Source organism: Schistocerca americana, chromosome 7 (assembly GCF_021461395.2).
Source record: "Schistocerca americana isolate TAMUIC-IGC-003095 chromosome 7, iqSchAmer2.1, whole genome shotgun sequence".
Lineage (NCBI taxonomy): Eukaryota > Metazoa > Arthropoda > Insecta > Orthoptera > Acrididae > Schistocerca > Schistocerca americana.
Genome location: NC_060125.1, coordinates 549,593,892 through 549,621,105, shown reverse-complemented (window position 1 = coordinate 549,621,105; position 27,214 = coordinate 549,593,892). Strand labels below are relative to the sequence as shown.

The following is a 27,214-nucleotide window of genomic DNA, read 5'->3' as shown; positions in this document are numbered from 1 at the left end:
AAGTTGAGTAACAGGGAAACAATAGATTCATACTGCACGTAACTAGTTATGAACGACAACATAGCTCGTGACATATTCACTTCTAAACGCACACTACGTCTTCACTGTAGAAGTGACGGAAATCTCACAAGTTCACAAGTCGGCACTCCGAAGTACCGGGTGATCAAAAAGTCAGTATAAACTTTAAAACTGAATAAATCACGGAATAATGTATATAGAGAGGTACAAATTGACATACATGCTTGGAATGACATGGGGCTTTATTAGAACCAAAAAAATACAAAAGTTCAAAAAATGTCCGACAGATGGCGCTTCATTTGATCAGAATAGCAATAATTAGCATAACAAAGTAACAAAAAGCAAAGATGATGTTCTTTACAGGAAATGCTCAATATGTCCACCATCATTCCTCAACAAAAGCTGTAGTCGAGGAATAATGTGAACAGCACTGTAAAGCATGTCTGGAGCTATGGTGAGGCATTGGCGTCGGATGTTGCCTTTCAGCATCCCTAGAGATGTCGGTCGATCACGATACACTTGAGACTTCAGGTAACCCCAAAGCCTGGGGAACTGGGAGGCCAAGCATGACGAAAGTGGCGACTGAGCACACAATCATTACCAAACGACGCGCGCAAGAGATATTTCACGCTTCTAGCAATATTGGGTGGAGCGCCATCCTGCATAAACATCGTACGTTCCAGCAGATGTTGATCAGCCAGGCTGGGGATGATGCGATTCTGTAACATATCGGTGCACCTCTCACCCGTCACGGTAGCAGTTACAAAACCAGAATCACGCATTTCCTCGAAGAAAAAAGGCCCGATAACGGTAAATGTGGTAAATCCAACCCACAACGTGACTCTCTCGTCATGCAATGGAGTTTCCACGACAGTTCTAGGATTTTCGGTAGCCCAAATTCTGCCGTTGTGGGCGTTGACAGACCCTCGGAGCGTGAAATGAGCTTCGTCGGTCCACAACACGTTACTCAACCAATCGTCATCTTCCGCCATCTTTTGAAACGCCCACACCGCAAATGCCCTCCGCTTCACTAAATCGCCAGGTAACAGTTCATTATGCCGATGGATTTTGTACGGATACCATCGCAGGGTACGCCTCAGTGCCAACCAAACAGTAGTGTATGGAATGCCGGTGCGACAAGCGACTGCACGAGCGCTGACTTCCCCGTGCATAGACGAACCCGCTACAGTCTCCATTTCTTCCTGAACTGCCTCAGCAGCATTACGCCTTGTGCTCGGTCAGCCACTACGGGGTCTATCGTCTAACCAACCCGTGGCTTCGAACTTCGAAATCATTCTCGCCACAGCTGCATTTGGCAACGGACCTTTACCCGTTCGAATCCCCTTCCTATGGCGATAGGATCGTAACGCTGAACTAGCACATTCCCCACTCCGATAATATAGCTTCACCAAAAGCGCCTTTTCAGGTAACATCAACATGCTGCGACTGCTGGCGCATCTGATTTTCTCTCTCATTACAGCTCCTTTTATACTGACGTTTTGCTGTCCAGCGCCATCTGTCGGACATTTTGTGAACTCTGTTTTTTTTTTGTTATAATAAAACCCCATATCATTCCAAGCATGTGTGTCACTTTGTACCTCTCTATCTACATTATTCCGTGGTTTATTAAGTTTTCAAATTTATACTGACTTTTTGATCACCCAGTATTTCTATCTGTCTGCTCCACTCTCCACATAGTTCCTGCGACCGACCATCGCTGCTCCAGGTCCAGCACTCCTCGTGTCCTGTGTCGTCCTCCCCTGTTCTCTCTCGAAACGATGCTCTCCTCCCACTTTCATCCAATCTCCCCATTCACGAGTGCTGTGATTGGTTAGAGTGCTCCTGCCATATCTTCAAGCCAACGCACATTCACAAACATAATGAAACACATTTGAAATATTGGATTTACATTTAAATAACTTGAAATTAAACAAATATTCCTACGGCTGCACCATAAACACGCTCTAACACACATTATTAAACACATAAACAAATTAAACAAACATATATTAAAGGAATAGCAACAAAACGTAGGCCAGTCACCTAATGTCTGTGTGCTTTCTAAAACGCTGTAAACATTTAACCAATTTCTTCATGAATAGTATATATCAGATATAAACAAAGACATAGATGAATAAATATATTTATAAGCATGCTGCTACCATTTTTTCATGTAACTGTGGAGTACTTATGGCAGGGCCGGCCAGAAATTCTGCACGCGTGCGGTGCTCCTGCACGTGTGCAACTTCCGGGTCACAGCGTTCACGCCGCAGCCGTCAGCGTTCATGTAGTGCATGTTTCTACCCACAGATGTCGCTTTATCCACTTGCTGGGATACTCTGTACCGGCGCATTATAGTGCTCTTTCCACAGCTTGCAAGCCAACCATGGGAAGGTATTTCGCGTATTAAACATTTAAAATACTGTCACAGTCTACTCATTGAGACATTTACTTTTATGTTAATAGTTTAACCCAGTAAGACATGTAATACAGTTAACAACCGTGGGTTTTTATTAATGCAGCTTGACTGACGGCACGTAAATACGCGTAATGTTTTTGAGCTGGTATTTAAGAAAGAGAGCACTTAGCAACTTCTAACGAACCTTATTCACGATTTCAAATAACATTAAACCAATGCAAGGTTTTCTATAACTAATTCTCGGTGCTCTCAGTTACACCCACATAATTTCTGTCTCACTGACCTCTGAACAGAATGATAACCGCAGACCTCTCGATGATCACCTGTTATTTCAATACCATTATTGGTATATCTTTCATCAGTTCCGTCTGAAATCTGCATAATAACCGACAGTTAGATGAATGTTATGTTTAATCGACTTCAGCTGAGCGTAGCCCTTCACACATTAAAAAAAAAACCTAAATGTAAGTATACATTGAAACAATCGGTTTAATGACCAATTTTCCTCTTGGTTGTACCACATAAACAGGGAAGTGGAGCCGTCTCCGTTCATTTAGGACACATGTTTAATAACAGATGTCGCTGTCGCTCCCTGTCGCACACGTGCGCAGCACTTCCGCACGTCTGCGCACTGTGCAGCGTTTGGCCGGCCCTGACTTATGGCCTGATGCGATCGATAGTAATCGGCAACTTTGAGCTCCAATAACTCATGTATTATTCAAGTTACGTGCCTGTAATTTATACCAATTTAGGTTTACACTAATAGCTTTCCAGATACTAAACTTTAAAGTAGTAAAGATATTGAAAATCTGATTACACCATCAGAATCTCGTGCAAATAATGGTAACGTACATTATTCTTCTTGAGGTATAATGATTCATCTGGCTGCTATTAATTTCTATACGAACTGTGAAATGTCTGCTGTCTCTCACGGCGTAACTCTTCCATCTACACAGCGTCTCCAAGGAATTACCAACCACGTGGTCCGGCCGTTGTGCGGCATCACGCGCTTGCTAACGAGCAGCGCCTTGCCGAGCGGTCCGAGCGGTGGCCGCCAACTCTGAACTTAAAACACTTACAGGGCGCCACAGCTCGCCCGCTACCCCAGAACTATGTTACAACAAATTCAAGAATCAAAACTTCCAAAACGGAACGCAAAAGTCGTAACGTGTGGTACTTATGTGGAATAAATAGGAGGTACGAACGTCTGGAGGGCCCTTCCTTACTCCTCGCTGTTGCAAACGGATGTTACACCACGACACAGACATAAATTTGAATACAGCGAACAGATACGACAGTGACTGGGCGGACAGACCATAATTATGTGAAAAATAAAATATGGGGCACGAGGGAGATTTGAACACGGATATTCCACTTCGCACTACTGCCGTGCGTATTAACTGGATGTTGCACATCTTGAGCTTAGTCTGGTCACTAGTTCTATTTTGCTTCTTTCCTCGCTGTTCATTGCATTTTCTTCTTGTTTTTCTGCTTGATCTGTGTTCAGTTTTTGACGGGATATACATGGGGCCATCTTACCACCAAATCTGCGGGTGGGGGCGGTGGACGCGGTCCAATGGGGAGTTTCCCTTGTGAGCAGCAGCGATTAGGTGATAGCTGCAGTGTTTGTTTCGCGCGCATGAGCAGCGTCTGAGAATATAATTATTCCGATCTAATTGTTTATTGAAACATTTACCAGACTTATCGGCTGACCGACTCTCTGTCCCAGAGAATGAGCAGCTTACCGAGGTGGTACCAAAACAGAATATTTTGTGGAACATGGCTGACGCCGAGTGGAGAAATTAAATGCAAAAGGAGTTCATTTGGACAGAAATCAGAAGAAAAATGAATGAAACCTCTAAGGAGAATGAAACCTGTAAGAAGAATTGTCTTTGACTACGTCCAGTGTAACATATTTGCAAATATGTTTGTACCCAGCCTTTAACCTCAGTTCTAATGAGTTGGATGTTATTGTTACAGTGACCAATACTGTGAACGACGATTAAAGTTCGGCCCGCTACTCACAGTGAATCCCTCAGCTTTGGCGTAACCGCCTACACCTACCAAGGGTATCATGTTGTCCATGGTCAGCTCGTTATTTTCTGATACGTCTGCATTGTAACGCAGTGGGAACTGGCATTCCTCCGCATCGTCGAGCAAATATTTTGCTACTAAAATGTTATACGCTCGTGCTTCTTCACGATGTAAGAACATTGGTGTGCCTGCTTTGCCCTTCCTGAGTACTCTTCCAATAATATAGAGTCTTCCTCCACTTGCCTAACTCCCGTACACTGTCGGAGGGCCAAAATTAACAGGTTTTTAGATCGATCACTGCGCTGCATGTTTTGCCTTTGCTGCCTCCGCTATCATTGTCGCCCCGCACTGCACCGCGTCTACAATAGGAAAATGTTCATCCCTATAATAGTAAAATATTCCTCGCAGCGTGCTGCAAACTCGTGTCACGCCAATGAACCATACAGTACTGCTGTCGTCTAAGGAAAACATAGCACCCACCGACGTCCAACAAACTGAAAAAATAAATTCGCACCTGTCCGATACTTCTTGTCGCTTTGACCCCCGTATAAAGTGTAAAGGGAAAAGTTTTTGTCGCTTACTACATTTCAGATGTTGTTTTGCTAAAAATTCAGCTTCATACGTGAAATTTTAAGTTATTACTTCACTGTTACCGACTCTAGTGAACAGAAGGTCTGCACAGGTTGTCGACATGTACTAGTGAAAGTAACTACACAGTTATAGTTTAGGATACAAGAAGAGATAAATATTAAGCAGCGGGAAAAAGCAACTTTTCTTACATCGTAAATATTTTTCTACTTCAATAGCAGAAAATTTTCATGTCAGAAGATAGTTCTCGTATCACTCGTTTAATTCTCAGCACAACTACAGTATTAAAACCACTTTAAATAAGAGTCGCCAGTTCCCCTTTGATCCGCGACACGGGAATACATTGTCACTACTACAGCACCAGTAATAAATATCCTGTAGAAATCTAATTACTTTCGTGGAGGTTCCGAGGTCCGACAAATCGAATGCTAAACGACATTCTCAACTCATTATACCCCAACCCCATCTGGCTCATGGCTTTTTTACTGGCCTTTATCCCACATCTTCTCGGGGTCGGCACGTTAAATGGATTTGGCAATGTAAGTGCTCGAGGGTTGTCTCATGCCCTTCCTGTCGCCATCTCCCCCTCCCCCACCCACACCAGCTCTTACTCAACCCTCCCGCAGAGTAAGCAGCGGTTGCGCGAGGTGTGTCAAGCTTCCCTGTCCCTTTGGGTACCCCATAACCGCTGAAGAGCTGGTCGCTCCAAGCAACAGGTGCGATACAATGCACAGGGAATGAAATTTCATGTCAACAAAATCGTTTCACGTAGATGAAGCAAAGCTACATCCGCTTCTTAGCTATTTTCTCAATAAAACTTTTAGTTATCGCTAAAAATATAAAAACTACTACTTTGGGATTCGCGCGTGTTCTCCGTTATGCAGTCTTTCACATTCGACTTTGAGTAAACTATTCGGCAAGAAAATATTATTTTTCCGCATCTTGTAGCAACATATTGTAGCTTGATAATGAACTTTTTTTCTTTTCATTATTGTCCATAGCTAGTGTGATACTTAAAATACAAAACCGCATATATTTTGAAAACTCTGGAGTGAAAATTGTAGTCGCTGGCCAGTTTAACTGTGGTGGGTTTTAGAACATAGGTTGCTGCGCATAAAATATAGTTAACATAACGAAATTGTTTTTAACGGTGGAAGGAAAGTCGTATTTCTTTTCATTCTCGAGATAATACGTAAGATGTGTTTGAGAACGTGAGATCGTGGCTATTCAAATGGTTCAAATGGCTCTGAGCACTATGGGACTTAACATCTATGGTCATCAGTCCCCTAGAACTTAGAACTACTTAAACCTAACTAACCGGGCGTGGGAAGCGAGAACGCTACCGCACGACCACGAGATGCGGGCTCGTGGCTACTGCAGCCTGCTACGTCGAGTGCGGAGTTGCCTCGTATTTCTGTTCTTCGTACGCCGCCGACACAAATCGAGGCTGGCAATGAAAGAAAAACATGTTCGCTAATTTCTGCAGAACCTGTTCAGTTTACAACTGCCCTGTTAGCTGAGCGCGTTGCAAATTGTTGACATGTGCTGTTAGTTGTTCTGAATGACGCGCGAGTGATGTATCTGCGCTCAGTCAAAATGTAATAGGGTTGCTGAACTATACTTGGTACAAGTACAGCAAACAGAACAAACGTACATTCTTTTAACATAAGTCTACGGGAAAAACAATCGAAATGAACAATAGGAAAGCCGGTCGGAGTGGCCGAGCGGTTCTAGGCGCTTCCGTCTGGATCCACGCGGCCGCTACGGTCGCAGGTTCGAATCCTGCCTCGGGTATGGATGTGTTTGATGTCCTTAGTTAGGTTTAAGTAGTTCTAAGTTCTAGGGAACTGATGACCTCCACTGTTAAGTCGCATAATGCTCAGAGCCATTTTTTGAACAATAGGAAAATAAAACTTGTTATACGGTCGAACAATACAGCTGTGATTGTAGGAGTCAACAGTACTTTCGCTTTTGATATATTCTACGGGAAAACGTAGGAAATGAAAATATAAATAAAATGTCTAATAACTGGAACAAACGTCTAATACAATTGCTATTAATACATTCTTCTAAAGAGGAACGTACGAAATTAAAACTGTTGTGATTTTCAGTTTCTCCCGGTGTATTTACAGTCCATGGGTGTGCTGCCGGTTCATAGCGTCCAGCGGGTACAATATTTCGGAGATCAGACATGTCACCTTCGTCAGGCGCGCTGACCAACTGTCGTGGACTGTTCGATCAAAAAACTGTTGTTTTACGATCTATTGACTAAAGTTGGAGTTCAGATCACAGTTGTAGGTTTCTTCACACCTGCCTCGTTTTCTCTCTCAAGAGCGCACACCATTCTACGATGATTTCCCTCTCAACCTGAAATATCCTATTCTTTTACATTTTTTAAAAGGAAGCTAAATCTTTCCGTTTTTCTTCTCGACAGAGCTGAACTACGTTATTTGTCAACACTTCTCCATTACAGCTTACTCTTAGGTCACGTATATTTGCATTTCAGCAGACGATAAGAATACGAAGAAGTAGTAACGCATTATGATTATAACGTGACTGTACAATGGCGAGGCACGTGCATCAGTCGTGTATTGTGGAGTTCTGTCTTTGGCCATGTAAAATGAACAAGTTGTAGTTAACGTGATTTCTAGCAAATCTAAACCAAACCCGACAGAATACATAGAAAGATACGTAGAAAGAAGGATCCTTTATTGTATGATTATATGATAGCGGAACAAACACTGGTAGCAGTTACTTCTGTAAAATATCTGGGAGTATGCGTACGGAACGATTTGAAGTGGAATGATAATATGGAATTAATTGTTGGTAAGGTTGAGATTCATTGGGAGAGTCCTTAGAAAATGTAGTCTATCAACAAAGGAGGTGGCTTACAAAATACTCGTTCGACCTATACTTGAGTATTGCTCATCAGTGTGGGATCGGTACCAGATCGGTCTGACGGAGGAGATCCAAAGAGCGGCGCGTTTCATCACAGGGTTATTTGGTAAGCGCGATAGCGTTACGGAGATGTTTAGCAAACTCAAGTGGCAGACTCTGCAAGAGAGGCGCTCTGCATCGCGGTGTAGCTTGCTCGCCAGGTTTCGAGAGGGTGCGTTTCTGAATGAGGTATCGAATATATTGCTTCCCCCTACTTATACCTCCCGAGGAGATCACGAATGTAAAATTAGAGAGATTCTAGCTCGCACGGAGGCTTTCCGGCAGTCGTTCTTCCCGCGAACCATACGAGGTGATGATGTTTGGTTTGTGGGGCGCTCAACTGCTTGGTTATCAGCGCCCGTACAAATTCCCAACCTTTGCTCAGCCCAATCTCGCCACTTTGCGGAATGATGATGAAATGATGAGTACAGCACAAACACCCAGTCATCTCGAGGCAAGGTAAAATCCCTGACCCCGTTGGGAATCGAACCCGGGACCCCGTGCTCGGGAAGCGAGAACGCGTCCGCGAGACCACGAGCTGCGGACGAGCGAACCATACGCGACTGGAACGGGAAAGGGAGGTAATGACAGTGGCACGTAAAGTGCCTCCGCCACACACCGCTGGGTGCCTTGCGGAGTATAAACGTAAACGTAGAAAGGTTTAATGATGTAGTGAGTAAACAAGCAAACACAGAAAACACGGCGCGACGGGTGCTGCACTAGGCGCTGTAGGTACCCAAGTGGTTTTCATAGGAAACGCCCCGTTACTTACTTCTATGCTCTATGGAAAGACCGAGTCACCTTCTCCAGGCTGGACAGAATCCCCATCCACTGGACATCGGAAACCAGCCCTGGCGTCCAGGCGCGGCTGGGAGTGGTGCGTCACAGAGCGCCCTGCTGTGTCCCAGGTGTCGGCGGGCGGGGTGCGGCGCTGCGGGAACGTGTTCAAGCAGAGCTCGATGAACGAGGAGCTGATGATGTCGACGGAGCGGCTGCGCGAGAAGGAGCGCGTGCGGCAGAACATCCAGAAGCAGGCGTCGCTCAACGAGGAGCTCATCTACCGTCGCCACCGCACGCTCGACTCGCTGCGTGACACCTTCTTCTCCACGTCCACCGCCAAGCGCTTCCAGCTGCTCAAGAACGGGCTCACCAGCAAGATCAAGAGCTCCACCACCGGCATCGAGAAGGTGAGCGCTGCGAGCGCCAGCCGCCTTCTACTCCGTCTCTCTTTCTTTCTTTACTTCTTTAACCCACTGAGAGGACCACATGAAATTTCTTCAGTCGTCTTAAAGTTCAACCAAAACCAAAAGACTGCATCAGTCACTCTTTTTATTTCATCCCATGACACGTTTCGAAAATTTACACACAAAAATATTACGTTAATTTTTCTTTAGTTGGATCTAGCCAGTTCTTTGTAGTGGTTTCATTTTGCTACAAAAACGTATAACAAGCACTTTTTGCGTAATATGGCACTAATATTATAAATTTTAAAGGGTGACGGCGTTACTTATAACCTTTTCCAGTGCACAGAACCCTGCGGTGCGTCATAAATATTAATTCTTAACTTAATCTGTCTCACAGAACAGGAGCCAATAGTATAACAAACCAGAGATTATAACGGTGCAAAAATATAGTGACTTGCCTCAGATACCATTCATTACTAATTTATATTGTGGACCATAGATAAATATAACGATTATAAAATTGTTTCGTTCTTTACAAATTATTAAAATTATTAATTTTGCAAATACATGACATTAAAGACACAAATAAAGAAAATATAAAACTAGCTGACTTAGTATCAACATTACCTAATTCTTACTGCTTCTGTACAGTGTTACTGGAATTATCTTTTATGAAGGTCACTCCTGAAGTAGAAAGTGGAAAGGATTATGGTGCATCAAGTAGTGTATCTGCGAGGCTCGTTGTCACTGTCTGAGCTTTTGCATTTAGTGTGTTCTGTTCATGTTTTCTATTGCAAATTGAAACCTCCGGTTCTTCTCAAAGATTGAGTTTCTGGCCTTTGTTTATTTTGTGAAGCATAATTAGATTGTCCTCTATTTTACCAAAGGAATATGCTGTGTACTGAACGTGTGTAGGTAAGGCAGATTTATTAGCTGTGTTATATCTAAACTTATTAACGTTTTCTTTGAATCTGTTCAGAAGTTTCGTCCGGTATGACCGAAAAACTATATGAGGCATTGATTGCATTTTACCTTATATACACATGAGTTGCAGAATTTATCTTTACTGGCTTCTGTACTGTGCGGCAGTCTATTACCTACTTTATTTTTGGTGGAGAAAGCAACTCTTACATTCGTGTGATAACATACAGGACAATATAATAATACTTCACAAAATAAACAAAGGCCGCAAACTCAGTCTTTACGAAGAACTGGAAATTTTCGTTCATAACAGAAAACATGGACAGAACACACTAAATGAAAAGGCTAATACAGTGCCAGTGAGTCTCTTTAGGAGCTTCGTAGGTATAACAGATGATGCACTGTAGCTCTTTCCACATTCTGTTTTCTGACTGACCATTTTTATTTTATTTAATTTTTGCCTGTGGCTTTAATGCCATCTATTTGCAATAGTAATACTTTTAACGAGTTGTTGTAAGACTGAAATGGCTTTGTAACTGTTATAAGTACCTATGGTCCAGAATGTAATTAGTAATGAATTATCTCTGAGCAAAGACACCACATTTTTACATCGTTATAATCTTTCGCTTGTTTATGTTGCTAGTTCCTGTTCTGTGAGACAAATTAGTAAACAATTTATAGTTATGACGAACCGCAGGGTTCTGATCACTGTCACAGATTGCAAGTGACTCTGTCACCATTTGAAGTTTATAATCCTAGCGCCATGTTACGCTAACAAATGCCTATTACACGTTTTTGTAGCAACGTCTTTCTTTCCGCCTTTCTTCCTGTCCAGTAGGTTTTCATTCTTTCCGTACTTTGTTGTTTCTTGTTGCCATCCATATTGCGTCTATCTTTTTCTTGCATTTCGTTTGGAAGTCCCTGAAACTTTTTACTTTTGGTCTGAACTTCTTTCTCTTTCCTCTTTCTTTCTCCATTATTTCCATTTCCTTCAGGTCTGCTTTAACTTCTTTCATCCACATCAGTGATGTTTTTGAGTTTCTGTCAAAAAAGTTGAAATTCTTGTTATTCTTTTCTCATCTATCATTTTGGGTGTCCATACAATACAACTCGTCTTTAACTCACTGTGCCTAATATTAGTTCGGTTCTTTCATACACTTTTTTACTACTTCTTAATTTCCATTTCCCATTGTCATATTTTGTTTCAAAAATTATTCTGACTATTCTAGTTTCCTTCTTTTTCTATCATCTGATTGTTTGCCTGTATTTTAAGAAAGACATTGTGAAGCATGAAGGCATTGTGGTCTAATAAAAGTGTTGCAATGCCGGACTTTTGCATTTATGGATGAGGATTTCTTGCTATACAACTTTTTTGCTAACTGAAAAGCCACTTTCATTTTCCTTGCCCTTGCTAAGTTAGCATTCAGCATTGAGATGTATTATTTCAACTCGTTACAAAAAATTTTTAGCGTTTTTATTCCTCCACATCCAGTTTCTGTGCGTTTCGGAGTGACCTTCGGAAATGCCATACACTCTGTTTTCTCCTTAACTTTACGTATGGGTCTGGTTTTGAAGCTTTCTCTTGCCGAAGATTTCTCTGCATTGTTCCATCTTTTATACATTAAGCTAAGATGGCAAGATCGTTGGCGAAATACAAACAATCAATTCTGTCTTGCACCAGTTTTGATCTCAAGACCTCTGGAGGTTTCACCTAAAAATTTAATTTTGCGTTTTGTGTTTATTTCTGTGTCTTTTATGACTGCAACTCTTTTTAGATGCTGTCAATCAAATGATGTTGTCTTTAAGTTTACAAATGTTATATAAATACTTTTAGATCCCTTTCATCTATATCTGATTATAAATTTCATCCTTAAAATTTATTCCACACAGGTTCGATCTTTTTTAAACCCTCCTTAGTAATCTTCTAATTGCTGATCCAATTGGCTCTCCAGTCTTTTTTGTGATGATTTTGAAAGAATTGTGTAAGTCACCGGTACGAGACAAATTCCTCTAAAGTTGTTGGAGTCAGTTTTGTGGATTGGCTGAATTAATGTTAATGTAACTTCTGTTTCCCAGACATGTGAAAGGTTTCATGTAGCTTCTTGGCTGTCCCAGAAATTACAATTTTCCATTTTTTATCGGTTAGTGAAGCTTCCCTGGAGAACTTGTATTTATTTGATTCCCTTCTCAATATTGAGGCACCGTGGGACTCTGTTACATCTAATCAGACATCTTTACTGATATGACACAACAGCGTGCATGTTACAAGAAAGACAATCGTACGCTCATAGGATGTTTATATTTGGAGAAAATTTTGACAGTGTCGACTGGAATTCATTTGTTCAAAGTCTGAAGGAAACGGGTGAAATACAGGAAACAAAAAATTATCTAGAACTTGTACAGAAACCATTTGGCAGTTGTAAGAGCCGAAGGACACAGAACGGAAGCAGTGGTTAAGGATGGAGTAAGACAAGAGCTTTAGCCTATCACAGATTTTATTCCATCCTTAGATTGCGTGAGCTTTGAAGAAAACCAAGGAGAAATTTGGGAAGTTTAGGAAGAAGAAATTAAAATTTTGAGGTTTGCCCATGACATTACAATTCGGTCAGAGACGACAAAGGACCTTGAAGAGTACTTGAACGGAATCGACATTGTCTTCAAAACAGGTTAAAAGACAAACATCAAAACTATGGTAACCTAGCGTAGTCGAATTAATCGGGCGACACTGAGGACATTATAACAGAAAATGAGACAGTAGCAGTTGTAGGTCTGTTTTGCTATTTGAGTGGTAAAACAGCTGACTATGGCCGACGTAGAGAGCACATGAAATATTGACTGACAATAGCAAGAAAAGAATTTCTGAAAAAGAGAAATTTTCAGGTAATATATAAATGTCAGGATTACGAAGTCTTTCCTGGACGATAAGAGGAAAGAAGCTGTTGAAGTATGGTGCAATAGAAGGATGCTGAAGATTGCCATTTACCCACAGAGTGATGTTTTAAGCCACTTATTTTGTATGTTGTAACACTAACCAGACACCATTTATTGCACTTTCACATTTTATTTCTAGTCTTACAAACTGAAAGTAATGTAGGTGCCCAAAATGCGCACACACCTGTTGTTCTAATTCTACCGGCAGTACACATTTCTGTAAGTAATTGAGGTGTTTAGATCAAAAGAGGAACATGTCACTCAACAGTAGTTTCGAGACATATTGAAAAAAGTGTATAATCTTAAATAGTATTGTTCCCAAACCTGGTAGTTACTCAAACATGTTCATAAGCAAGAACACAATCTTATACCAAAATCTGTAATCATAGAATACAGGCAAGTAATAGAAAATGGTAATACGAAACGACTGACATATCGCCTTTTGGATTTAACAACACTTATTTTATCATAAGTATCATGCAATACAAAATACAGGGTTATTACAAATGATTGAAGCGAATTCACAGCTCTACAATAACTTTATTATTTGAGATATTTTCACAATGCTTTGCACACACATACAAAAACTCAAAAAGTTTTTTTAGGCATTCACAAATGTTCGATATGTGCCCCTTTAGCGATTCGGCAGACATCAAGCCGATAATCAAGTTCCTCCCACACTCGCCGCAGCATGTCCCCATCAATGAGTTCGAAAGCATCGTTGATGCGAGCTCGCAGTTCTGGCACGTTTCTTGGTAGAGGAGGTTTAAACACTGAATCTTTCACATAACACCACAGAAAGAAATCGCATGGGGTAAGTCGGGAGAGCGTGGAGGCCACGACATGAATTGTTGATCATGATCTCCACCACGACCGATCCATCGGTTTTCCAATCTCCTGTTTAAGAAATGCTTCTGCTTTAGCCTTTTCCGTAAGATTTTCCAAACCGTCGGCTGTGGTACGTTTAGCTCCCTGCATGCTTTATTCGTCGACTTCCGCGGCTACGCGTGAAACTTGCCCGCAAGCGTTCAACCGTTTCTTCGCTCACTGCAGGCCGACCCGTTGATTTCCCCTTACAGAGGCATCCAGAAGCTTTAAACTGCGCATCCCATCGCCGAATGGAGTTAGCAGTTGGTGGATCTTTGTTGAACTTCGTCCTGAAGTGTCGTTGCACTGTTATGACTGACTGATGTGAGTGCATTTCAAGCACGACATACGCTTTCTCGGCTCCTGTCGCCATTTTGTCTCACTACGCTCTCGAGCGCTCTGGCGGCAGAAACCTGAAGTGCAGCTTCAGCCGAACAAAACTTTATGAGTTTTTCTACGTATCTGTAGTGTGTCGTGACCATATGTCAATGAATGGAGCTACAGTGAATTTATGAAATCGCTTCAATCATTTGTAATAGCCCTGTGGTATATTTTCAAGCAAAATATTATTTGTCGTTTCAACATGTTATACACATTCCTATTATTTGTTTAAACATTCATAATTAAACAATACATATCAAAGTAGACAATATGTTGGAAGACAATATCATTATTAGTGCATTGGTTTGCAACATCAGAAAATTAATTCCTCGTTTGTTACTTATTGAACAACCCTGTTTACTTCTGACAGGCACATATGTTCATAAAATTATCACTCTTGAGCACTGTCACAAATCTCAGTTCAAGTTTCATTGCCTTCCTCTCCGTCAGTCACGGTATTAACGGCAAATTGCTTTGGAATATTATCAAAATACTCACGAAACTACAAAGGGATAACGTCAATCGTGCAAGAAACCACCTGTAATTTCTCATGTTTCAGAGGAATGACGTGCACTTGTACTCTTGGTGCACTATGAAAATGAAGGGCTATCACAGGCTTAACCAGCAGAAATGCATATTGCACCAGTCACTGCTACTGGGTGAAACGACGCATTTTGACTGAACACTCTACTCATTTTGACTGAACAGTGTACTCAAATATGTAGTAATGCATAACAGCCCAAAACAATCACATATTGGTATAATTTTTCCACACAACTTGCTTCTTCTATTCTACAGAGAATTCAAACAACGAACACTGTATGACAATTTACGTGTAGTCTGCGCCTGTTTCCTTTTTAGGAACAATGTTTGCTTTCCAGTTGATATACTCCAAACCGATGACCACATTTTGCTTAATCATATTTCTCTTCCACAATTCAGGGCGTCGTTTCTTCCTTCTAAATTCATGTAAGTCGTCTCCGGACTAAATAGTAAATCTCTGGGTTTATATCAGCACACTCAGAAAATATCGGTGAAAGCCCCCACAACATAATTCTGTCCCCCACTAGCATGTATCTATGGCGCGATACGTGCTCCGAGCCTGGATCACAGAGTATCTGCACACGACTATCGGCCTGGTATAACAAGAAACGTTATTCAGCCTACCAGGCAACAAGTTTTCATTTATCGACGGTCTGCCTCGGTGATACAGTGCCCACTACAATCTTAACTGACGATGCCGTTTGGCCAACATGAGAACACATAGGGATTGTCTGATGCGGAGCCCGATGTTTAACAAAGTGCGTTGGAAGGCGTGTTTCAAAACACTTGCGCCTGCACCAGCTATGTCCTTTGTCGTCGGATACTGCTTTACATAGCAGGCGAGTGCGACCTCCACGTCGTGACCGACCCAACACATTGCCGCCCACTCGCGGCTTCACAGTCTTTCAACCACTTTCCATTCCGGAGCATTGGGCCGTAACAATGGATTTCCCCTTCTGCGGCTCACATCGTCGCTAGAATGATTACCCATCCGTTGTTGCTCCGCTCATGCGATTTCTTTTATCGCCTAACGCGCTTGCATTGTATCTCGAAGTGGGCAGTGATCATAATGTTGTGGCCCATCACCGGTATGTCCCGTTGGGGAGGTCTAACAGACCGCTTCCCTCCTCCAATCACTGAAGAGCCTGCTTATCCAAGCCGCCCACGTGCAAAGGCGTTTTGGATAACGTGATCGCAGGCGGCGATGAATGCACAGCATTTTTCAATCTGCAGTCGCACCCCCAGAGGTCGTCTGTGCTATCATTTAGATCGTTTAGCAAGGAGCGTAATTACTTTTAATACTTGATCTTTACAACAGTGTGAATGAAAGAGTCGTATGACAATGTTGGCTGGCTGATCCGTAAGAGCAAGTTCAGCCGTCTATTCGGGAGGGTCGTCTTCCTCTGTGCACCACGGCATCTTTCATTTGCGGAGAATGAGAGTTGCATATCAGAGGTATCTGGTGACTATAGAAGTACCAGTGTAGTATGATATTATGTTTGTGTTGTACGTCGATTGGCGCAAAGGAATTACAGACATTGGCTCCAAGTGGGCACCGATTTAATAACAGGGAAACTTGAAAACTTGTGGCGAACCAAGATTCGAGCTCGGGTCTCCTGATGATATCCCCACTGAGCTATCCGGACACGGTGGTCATCGCAACTGCACTGACTACCCCAGCACGCCTCCTGTCAGACCCAAATTCTCAAGTTATCCACACACTATAAATGTAGTGCCCCTTTCCCACTATCCACATTCCTCGCGATATTTCGCTGATTCCCGTAAGATTTTGAGCCTGTTGCACATCCACAATGAGGAGTTCATTGGGCGTCATCGCCCTAAAGCTTTGTATCGTGCAGTCTTCAAGGGTGCACGAGTGGAAGTCGACCTCCTGCTCCGAAAGCCCATATCGACGATATTTCGTTGAACGGTTGGCACACTGACTTTGTTGATGGCCCAACATTGAAAGCTGCAACAGTTTGTGGAAGAGTTGCACTTCTGTCACGTTGAACGATTCTCTTCAGTCGTCGTTCGTCCAGTTGGAGGATCTTTTTCCGGCAGCAGCAATGTCGGAGATTTGATGTTTTACCGGGTTCCTGATATTCACGGTACACTCGTGAAATGATCGTACGGGAAAATTCCCACTTCATCGCTAGCTCTGAGATGCTGTATTCCATCGCTCGTGCGCTGACTATAACACCATGTTCAAATTCACTTAAATCTTGATAACATGTTCGATATGACAGACACCACATAGCGTATGACCTATGCGGGAGGTGTCAGTGTCGTGCTGGAAGGCGTCCTTCTACGAAATAAGCTTCCTCACCTCACTCAAGCCGCGCAAGGCGCTTCGAGATATTTGCCTAATTTGCATAAACTGCACAGTTCATTCGCTCCTGTCCTCTTCCGTCCCGATTTGTACTCGATATGTGACGTCTGTTCTATAGAACATATCTGAAAGAGCAGACACCATACACACACGACGGTTGGAGGAGGGTGCTCCTCTCGAACAGCAGAAAGTGGATCACTGGCTTAGAACCGCCATTCCACAGACGAGTTACCATCAACAGTGTCATCGCCCTCACTACGTGAGACACTGTGCAGAGGTATATAAATTAATCCAGGACGTTGAAATAGACACTGGTGATCAGGAACTTTACACCTCCCCTTGCAGGCCAAATACTGGCTGAGAAAACTGCTTCCTCATACAGGATTCGAACTGGCTACCACCGTACGTTGCGATTTCGACTACGGTGGTGGGTATTATAACAGTCAGAGAAAGACGTAGGAGTAGATGTATTAGTTTTGAACACTATTTATCCTGTAACGATATAAACCTCAGCAGCGAACAACATGCTATAGCTACTTTTCTTCATTGTAATCTGCAAGTACAGCCAGGGAAACATATTTAACGTGTCCGCTGGCATGTTAATGGCAGGGATTTGCAGATGCGGATGGCACCAACTGTGATGCTAAAGGGTTGAAGATAATGAAACTGTCTGAAACATTTTTCTTTTCTCAAACATCCGCATCGGAAAAACGAGTTAACGGTAATACAACACGTTGGTTCTCCTTGATCTATTCAGTCTTTCTTTTTTGCCTTCTTAAAGTCTCAAGTTAGTTCCGCTCTATATATTCTGTTCCTCCGGGAAGTATCAGCGTCTTCTGGAATTTTAATTACGAAAGCTTCGGCACCAGACCTGCATTCCGACCAACTGCGGAGGACAAGCCCTTGCTGGTTCCTAACGTGAAATATCAGAGGGCAGTCTGTGTTCTCACATACCTAATCTAGATTGATGCAAATATCAGGCCCGATATTCTGGAGTTAGCTGTCGTGTGTACGTGAGATGTGCTTGTCGTGTGCGTAAATGGTGTGTATGTATGTGTGTGTCTCTTTTACTGATGAATGCTGTGGCCGAAAGCTTTATGTGCCTTAATTGTGGCTGTCTGCAACTTGACGTGTCTTCTTTATGGTAAGTATCTGCCACTTCCCGTGTCTTGCTCACGGTAAGCAGCAATCTGTCTTTTTCCTACATTGTTGGGCTCTCAGGTGACTTATGTATACTGAGTTACATGCGTTTCCACGAAACTAATTTCGTCATCTAAAGGCCAATAAAGTTACCGAAGGAAGTGACACATTTTAGAAAATTTGACGATGATCTTGAAAGTTGCTATACATGTTATAATTTACCCTGAATGCATATCAGATTATGACTCTGGTATTACTGCCCAAAAATATTGCTTTCTGTATAAAATTTGACTTATGAATTAACAACAACGCAATCTGACTGCTGTTCATGAATATGAGGTATGAAGCAAACTTTCATAGCGGAACGGTCATATCATAAATTAACCGTTGTGTCCACACTCAAAAAAATACACTTTGTTCTATAACGAGGTTACCAGTGAATCTGCTGTCGTACAGTCACGGTTGGCAACACTCAACTGTGGGTATACACCAGTGATCTCTATGTTAGTATGGAGATCACTGGTATACACGAAATCGTTGCAACGAGGCATTCTAATTGTTGCTAGCAACTGTTGTTACTCTTGCGTAATTCTATGAACTGTTTATTATTGTATAAACTTTGCTACTGTGAACCACAACTCTGGATTCTCATGGATGGTAAACTGGAACTCTCTAAATCTGAATACAGCAGATTAAGCTACGTAGCGAAAGAAGAGTATGATAGAAAGTTATTGCCTGCTGGTGGTACAGAAGAGGATGACACTACAGATTTCAGCGACGAAGATTCTACAGACCAATGGGTGCCGACTAAGGAAGATGCTCCTGCTTCAGATATTGAAGGTGCTATTGGTGCTTGTAGTGATACTGAAGTTAAAAGAGAGACAAGTGATAGTAGTGGCGGACAGATCTGACGAAAACAGTGAAGCGATTGCGTCTTCTGCAAGTATTCTACGTGGTAAAGATGGAACTAAATGGCATAAGGAAACTTTTGGCACAAGAAAATTGCTGAAAGATTACATTTCGCGGGAAAGGGGTGGGTCAACACGTACAACAAAACTTCTTTCTATAAAACACACCTTCAAGAATATAGTTACAGTAGAAATGTGTGACATAACAATAAGTCAAACTAACAGGAAGGCAAATCAAGTATACACAAACTGTAACATGAGTTCAAAAGGAGCAGCGAAAGTGTAGAAGCCACTGACAACTGAAGATTTTGCTGCATATTTTGTTATGCTGATTACAGCTGGAGTAAGATTCTCTAACAATGAACACGCAAAAGAAATGTGGAAAAGAAATGCATTCCCACTGTATCGTGCAAGCTTATCCCTTAGCAGATTAACAAATTTGTAAGGTTTGACTGGTGAACACTATGGTGAGCGTTTGAAAAGTGGCAAAGCTGATGCAATATCTGACATATTTCAAATGCTACATTCAAATCTTCTTAAAAGCTATGTGCCTTCTTATTGACTCACTGTCGGTAATAAGCTTTCTCCTTACAAAGCAAAGACAAGATTTATTCAATACATGCCCTGAAAGCCAGCAAATGTGGCTTGAAGGTTTGGTGGGTTTGTGATTCGCGAATTTCTTATCCAATAACTGGCCAAATGTATAGAGGTAAATCTGCTTCCGGAAGAGAAGCTAATCAAGGGGAGATGGTAGTAAAAGATTTACCTTACTATTCCAAAGGTACTGGCAGAAATATAGTCACCGACAATTGTTTCACAACTTTACCTCTAACAAGGCTTTTGATGACTTGGGAATTGTCTATAGTTGGCACTGTAAAAGGAAACAAGCCCTATATACCACCAGAAATGCAACCCTCCTCTTCACGCCAAGAACTGTCATCTGTACTTGGATTCAATGAATATAACGTTTCTCTGAGTTCACATTTTCCAAAAAAAGACGAAGCAGTTCTAATGTCATCCACAATGCATTATGATGCATACACTTCTGGGCCTCTTTCAAAATCCAGATGTTATACATTATCATAACAGCACAAAAGATGGCGTTGATAATATGGACAAGTTGTGTTCTCATTACAGTGTAAAAATGAGGACACAGAGATGGCCGCTAGCATTTTTTACAGCATTCTGGATATTGCATGCTTAGCGGCATACATTATTTACACACAAAACTACCCTAAAACAAAAAATGTGACTCAGACGCAGACTGTTTCTACTGGAGCTGGGAAAACATTTGAAAATGCATTCCATTATCTCTAGGTCATCAAATCCTAATTTCTTGAGAAAATCTTCCGTTAAATCGGATACCGAGTGCATGACACGAGGACCACTAAGTGGAGGCCCAGCCAAAACGAAACGCTTCTGGACGGCTGAAAATCGTTGGTGACTGTATGGTGGGAAAATTTCAATCAAACAAAAGGAAGAGAAAAACAAGAAAAAGTTGCAAGGAATGTAAAAAACCAATATGTGATGAAAACTGCATTATAACAACAGTAGTGGACTTTGTGAAAAAATAATAATTCCAAGTTTATCTTTCCAGTATAACGAGCAGCAAAATTTGGTAGCTATATAATACACCGTCACTTATACTAAAAAACTGACATATACTGCACATACGAGGGCAGTTCAATAAGTAATGCAACACTTTTTTTTCTGAGACAGGGGTTGTTTTATTCAGCATTGAAATACACCAGGTTATTCCCCAATCTTTTAGCTACACAACACTATTTTTCAACGTAATCTCCTTTCAATGCTACGGCCTTACGCCACCTTTAAATGAGGGCCTGTATGCTTGCACGGTACCATTCCACTGGTCGATGTCGGGGCCAACGTCGTACTGCATCAATAACTTCTTCATCATCCGCGTAGTGCCTCCCACGGATTGCGTCCTTCATTGGGCCAAACATATGGAAATCCGACGGTGCGAGATCGGGGCTGTAGGGTGCATGAGGAAGAACAGTCCACTGAAGTTTTGTGAGCTCCTCTCGGGTGCGAAGACTTGTGTGAGGTCTTGCGTTGTCATGAAGAAGGAGAAGTTCGTTCAGATTTTTGTGCCTACGAACACGCTGAAGTCGTTTCTTCAATTTCTCAAGGGTAGCACAATACACTTCAGAGTTGATCGTTTGACCATGGGGAAGGACATCGAACAGAATAACCCCTTCAGCGTCCCAGAACACTGTAACCATGAATTTACCGGCTGAAGGTATGGCTTTAAACTTTTTCTTGGTAGGGGAGTGGGTGTGGCGCCACTCCATTGACTGCCGTTTTGTTTCAGGTTCGAAGTGATGAACCCATGTTTCATCGCCTGTAACAATCTTTGACAAGAAATTGTCACCCTCAGCCACATGACGAGCAAGCAATTCCGCACAGATGGTTCTCCTTTGCTCTTTATGGTGTTCGGTTAGACAACGAGGGACCCAGCGGGAACAAACCTTTGAATATTCCAAATGGTGAACAATTGTGACAGCACTACCAACAGAGATGTCAAGTTGAGCACTGAGTTGTTTGATGGTGATCCGTCGATCATCTCGAACGAGTGTGTTCGCACGCTCCGCCATTGCAGGAGTCACAGCTGTGCACGGCCGGCCCGCACGCGGGAGATCAGACAGTCTTGCTTGACCTTGCGGCGATGATGACACACGCTTTGCCCAACGACTCAGCGTGCTTTTGTCCACTGCCAGATCACCGTAGACATTCTGCAAGCGCCTATGAATATCTGAGATGCCCTGGTTTTCCGCCAAAAGAAACTCGATCACTGCCCGTTGTTTGCAACGCACATCCGTTACAGATACCATTTTAACAGCTCCGTACAGCGCTGCCACCTGTCGGAAGTCAATGAAACTATACGAGACGAAGCGGGAATGTTTGAAAATATTCCACAAGAAATTTCCGGTTTTTTCAACCAAAATTGGCCGAGAAAAAAAATGTGTTGCATTACTTATTGAACTGCCCTCGTATTTATGACAATATCTGTAGTATTATTACTCGGTTGTCTAATAAATAATAAAACTATTAATATATTACGTTAAATAAAGTATTTCGTTTGTGGACTTCACACCTGTTCTAACGGAGATATGTGGTTACCTTGGTAACCCGAATATAGATTAGAGAGTGAGTTATGTTCCTTCTCACTTAAATGCTCTTCTTTGAATGTATTTATATTCTGATTTTATTATGACATTTATGAAGATGCAAATGAGGAATAATCTGAGGCTTGCGTGTACTGGTTTCAATACACCTGAAAATCGGCTGTTATAGTTCATAAAGGTTATCCAGGTAACCCAATGTGGACACAAGGGTTAAAGGAAAACAAATTGCAACTAAGATCTTCAAATAGTGTAATACAGCGTATCAGTTTAAGTGCCTCTCTCATTTAAGGAGACACGTATTATGCAGATCCCTCTGCGCGGTGTATGCCCTAATACCTAACGACAAGAAAATAGTCTTATTTTTAATAGTACATGTAAGTGGGCAGAGTAACGTAACAAGTGTTTCACGTTCTTAGCAACGCCAAAAATTATCGGCAAGCGGAACTGACAATCCACTACTTGTTTCACGCGCTGAATTGTACATACTGTCTCAAAATTTTATTATAAATTATCGCACCTCACTTAAAAAGCAAAGTGTGTCATATTATATACAACATTATACAAAGACAAGATGCTGTTTAACGCTGTCATCAAAAATCCCGAAATATATTCACACACACACACACACACACACACACACACACAACAGCGTCTTGTCTTTATATAGTGGTGTATATAAAACGACACTTTGCGTTTTAACGTGAGCTGCGATAATTTATAATCAAATTTTGAGACAGTATGTAAAAAATTCTCGGAAAAGTTCTTGACTGGTTGACTTCGAAAACGTTAGCAAAATAACTGAAAATTTCTTGACCAATTTACTCCAAGATATTCCAATAAATTTTCAGACGGGAGTAGGCTACATATTTTTAACTTGTTAGAAAAATTTCGAGAACTTCCTGATCAATTCGCCTCAGATATTTACATGGTACTCTAATAAACACTGAGATGACATTGACAATGTATACATACAGATTTCCTTGCTGTGTTGTGAAAATGCGGGGCTTCGTGTCTTTCATACAGTCAGTTTTGACTATCATAGCGGGGCATTTAAACAATTACAGAAATTTTTTCTCCCACAAACATGGTTTTAGGGGTACGGGTATAGAAGTTGTAATAATTTGTACCCTAATACGCACCTACATCAGTGTGTTGGTTGTTTTTTCTCTGCCTCTAACAGTCTTCCCGCACACACATCAATTAACTTAGTACTTGATGTTTTCTGCACGGTCGTAACTGCCCCACGAATTGGACTACACCCGAAAGTAGACGATCCGTTTCGGGTGCACGTGTGTATTACTTCAACACCTCAGCTGCTGCCTAGGGCGTTGTAAACATTGACGGCTTGCCTGTGCCATCCAACTTGGAGCTACTAACCAACCTGAAAATGTATTACTCACAATCGCTATAATTATTAGTCTGCAAATAAAGTAAACACTGATGTAATGTTCAGTACACAGCCCTCACTCAGCAACTGAAATACTTGCACTTACCCCCCTAACACCATTATATTCTTCTTCTTGTATGCAATTTTCAATGAAAATTTTATAAACAACAATGTATTGTTTTGTTTTCTTCCCCGAAGTCATTGTTAACAGAAATAAGATAAGCGTATCGGGTTATGATTAGAATACTAGTATGGAATTTAACTATGGCATCTTAAACGTTGTAATTCTATTCGTTCTCAGATTAAAGGTATGTGAAACACAGTCATTTATGCTACTGTTATCACAGGTGTAGTACCTGAAGAGGCCTCTCTCATACCCAGCTGTATAACAATAACTCCAGCCGATTTTCCCGTTCATTTTAAGCGACCTGGACTCCCAGTTAAGGCTGCATTTGCAACAACAATAAACAAGACTCAATGATGAGAAAGGCGAGGACGAAGATGAAATGAGAGGGAGAGAGGAAGTGGACATAGAGAGGGGGAAGTAGATGAATAGACAGAGGGAGAGGGGGAGATGGACTAGAGAGGGGGAGAGGCAATGACGACAGAGAGAGGAAGGAGGAAGACGAGATGGAGAAAGAAAGGGGGAGGAGGACATTAGGACGTAAATCCGTCACATACACATCTAGTAACTGTGAAGCACTGCCGGTTTGGCTAGTAAAATTATAAAGGTTAGACTTCTCTTTACTTAAGAGACTTAAGCAATATTATCCACAGAACTAGTCCATGTAGTAAAATGTCGCAAGATAACTGTCAGAAAATCCTGAACTACGCTGTTCTTTTTGTTAGTAATGAAAACTGGATACCACAAATTATACTAATTGGTAGGAGACAACGATCCCATTCTCGCATCTCAATGCGTTACACATTAAAGCATGCATAAAAACTTAACAGAATGCGTTGGAACAGAGTAGGTAAACATATTCTAATAGCATTTTGCAGCTGAAATCAAAATTACCCTAAAAACCGTAGAACAGGGTAGCAAAAACAACGCTAACTGGAGTAGTTTGCCATTAACTTTGCTTCACGCAAATAGCTGCCAGTTTTTCGGAGTATACTGGTTGCCGCCGTTTGGTGTGAGTCAATGACGGGACATCAAAAACCATTTTTAGCGGAGCGTTGTTAACAGAGTAAACAATATAGTGGAGCTGGTATCGTATAACACACAAAACTGCAATACAACACTATAAATAAAACTGGAGTTCCAATTTGTAACACCTAAAATATGATTTAAAAAAGAAAAAGTGAGACGACTGTATTTTTCAAACGATTACAAACAGACACATGTTACTGAAGTATTATTTACAGTGCTTTAAAAACACTGCACTATTATGTGAACATGGAAGAGCAGCTGAACGGAATGGACAGTGTCTTGAAAGGAGGGTATAAGATGAACATTAACAAAAGCAAAACAAGGATAATGGAATGTAGCCGAATTAAGTCGGGTGATGCTGAGGGAATTAGATTAGGAAGTGAGACACTTAAAGTAGTAAAGGAGTTTTGCTATTTGGGGAGCAAAATAACTGATGATGGTCGAAGTAAAGAGGATATAAAATGTAGACTGGCAATGGCAAAGAAAGCGTTTCTGAAGAAGAAAAATTTGTTAACGTCGAGTATAGATTTAAATGTCAGGAAGTCAATTCTGAAAGTATTTGTATGGATTGTAGCCATGTATGGAAGTGAGACGTGGACGATAAATAGTTTAGACAAGAAGAGAATAGAAGCTTTCGAAATTTGGTGCTACAGAAGAATGCTAGGTGGGTAGATCACATAACTAATGAGGAGGTACTGAATAGAATTGGGGAGAAGAGGAGCTAGTGGCACAACTTGACTAGAAGAAGGGATCGGTTGATAGGACATGTTCTGAGACATCGAGGGATCACCAATTTAGTATTGGAGGGCAGCGTGGGGGGTAAAAATCGTAGAGGGAGACCAAGAGGTGAATACACTAAGCAGATTCAGAAGGATGTAGGCTGCAGTAGGTACTGGGAGATGAAGAAGCTTGCACAGGATAGAGTAGCATGGAGAGCTGCATCAAACCAGTCTCAGGACTGAAGACCACAACAACAACAACATTATGTGAACGTGATTCTAAAGGGCAATAGAATTAGTCGAATTAAATATCGCATTGCTGAGAGAACGAGATCAATTCATTCAAAACACTAATCCATTCTTACAACTACTTTATTAGTGCCAGCGAGATATCCATTGAGAGAATATACTCCACCTTCCGGCGTTTTTCGTCAAAATTAATAAATAATTTAGGAGAGAAAAGATCTATAAATTTCTACATGTTTCCAAAAATGACTAAATTGTACTTTACAGTAATTACGAATCTACATCAACCTAAAGTTTTTTCTTGAAGTGAAATGTTATTTAACTGTGTCTCTTGTACTGTGAGAAAAGTTAAGACACAACATTAATAAGATATGTTCTTATGAAAGTAAACAGTTGCTTTCAATAAATATGATGGCTCATTTTAATTGCTTTAAGGCTATCTATGCAATATTTTATATTTTAATTAAATTTTCATAATTAAATATAGCTGGGTTTTACTGCGTTTCTGTTGGATTTTTTTTAAAAAGACGCCTGAGTATTCTTTGGGTCAGGTTAAATTACAAGAACCCTGTTACCAGATGACTGATACAGGAGATAGAGAATATCCAACGAAGAGCAGTTGCGTTTCGTCACAGAATCGTTTAGTCGGCGCGAGAGGGTTACACAGAGTCTCAATAACTCCAGTGGCTGACGCTGCAAGAGAGGCATTGTTGATCACGGAGAGATTTACTGCTGAAATTTTGGGAGAGGAATTTCCGGGAAGATTCAGACAACATGTGAATTCCTCCCACAACGTCCAGCGAAATGATTACAACGAGAAAATTCGAGAAATAAGCGCTAATACAAAGGCTTACCGACAATCATTCTTTCCACGCGTCCCTCGCGAATGGAACAGGGGACGGGGAGAGGGGGCAGGGAGGGAGGAGGGAGGGGGAGGGGGGAGGGGGGGGATCAATCAGTGCCACCAAAAGTAACCTCCGGCACACACCATCAGATGGCTTGCCGAGTACTGATGTTGATGTAGAAAGTAGTACATGAGTTTTGTTACTTGGCCAGCAAGATAACTGATGATGGGCGAAGTAGAGAGGATATAAAATGTAGACTGGCAATGGCAAGAAAAGTGTTTCTGAAAAAGAGAGATTTGACTTCAAATATAGATTTACGTGAAACTTCCTGGTAGATTAAAACAGCGTGCCAGATCTAGACTCGAACTCGAGACCTTTGCCTTTGGCGGACAAGTGCTCTACCAACTGAGCTACTCAAGTACGACTCATGACCAGTCCTCACCGCTTCAATTCGGCTAGTACCTCGTCTCCTACGTTCCAAATTTCACAGAAGCTGTTCTACAAAGCTTGCAGAACTA

At 41.6% G+C, this 27,214-nt stretch overlaps 1 protein-coding gene across 1 annotated transcript in view; it reads left to right on the top strand.

Moving 5' to 3' along the window:
• The window catches only part of LOC124623084 (serine/arginine repetitive matrix protein 2), a 495,093-nt gene that overhangs the window by 381,850 nt on the left and 86,029 nt on the right, over window positions 1-27,214 (top strand). Inside the window, exon 12 of the mRNA XM_047148875.1 lies at window positions 8,905-9,183. Coding sequence (XP_047004831.1) covers window positions 8,905-9,183 — 279 coding nt within the window. The remainder of the gene's footprint in view (window positions 1-8,904; window positions 9,184-27,214) is intronic.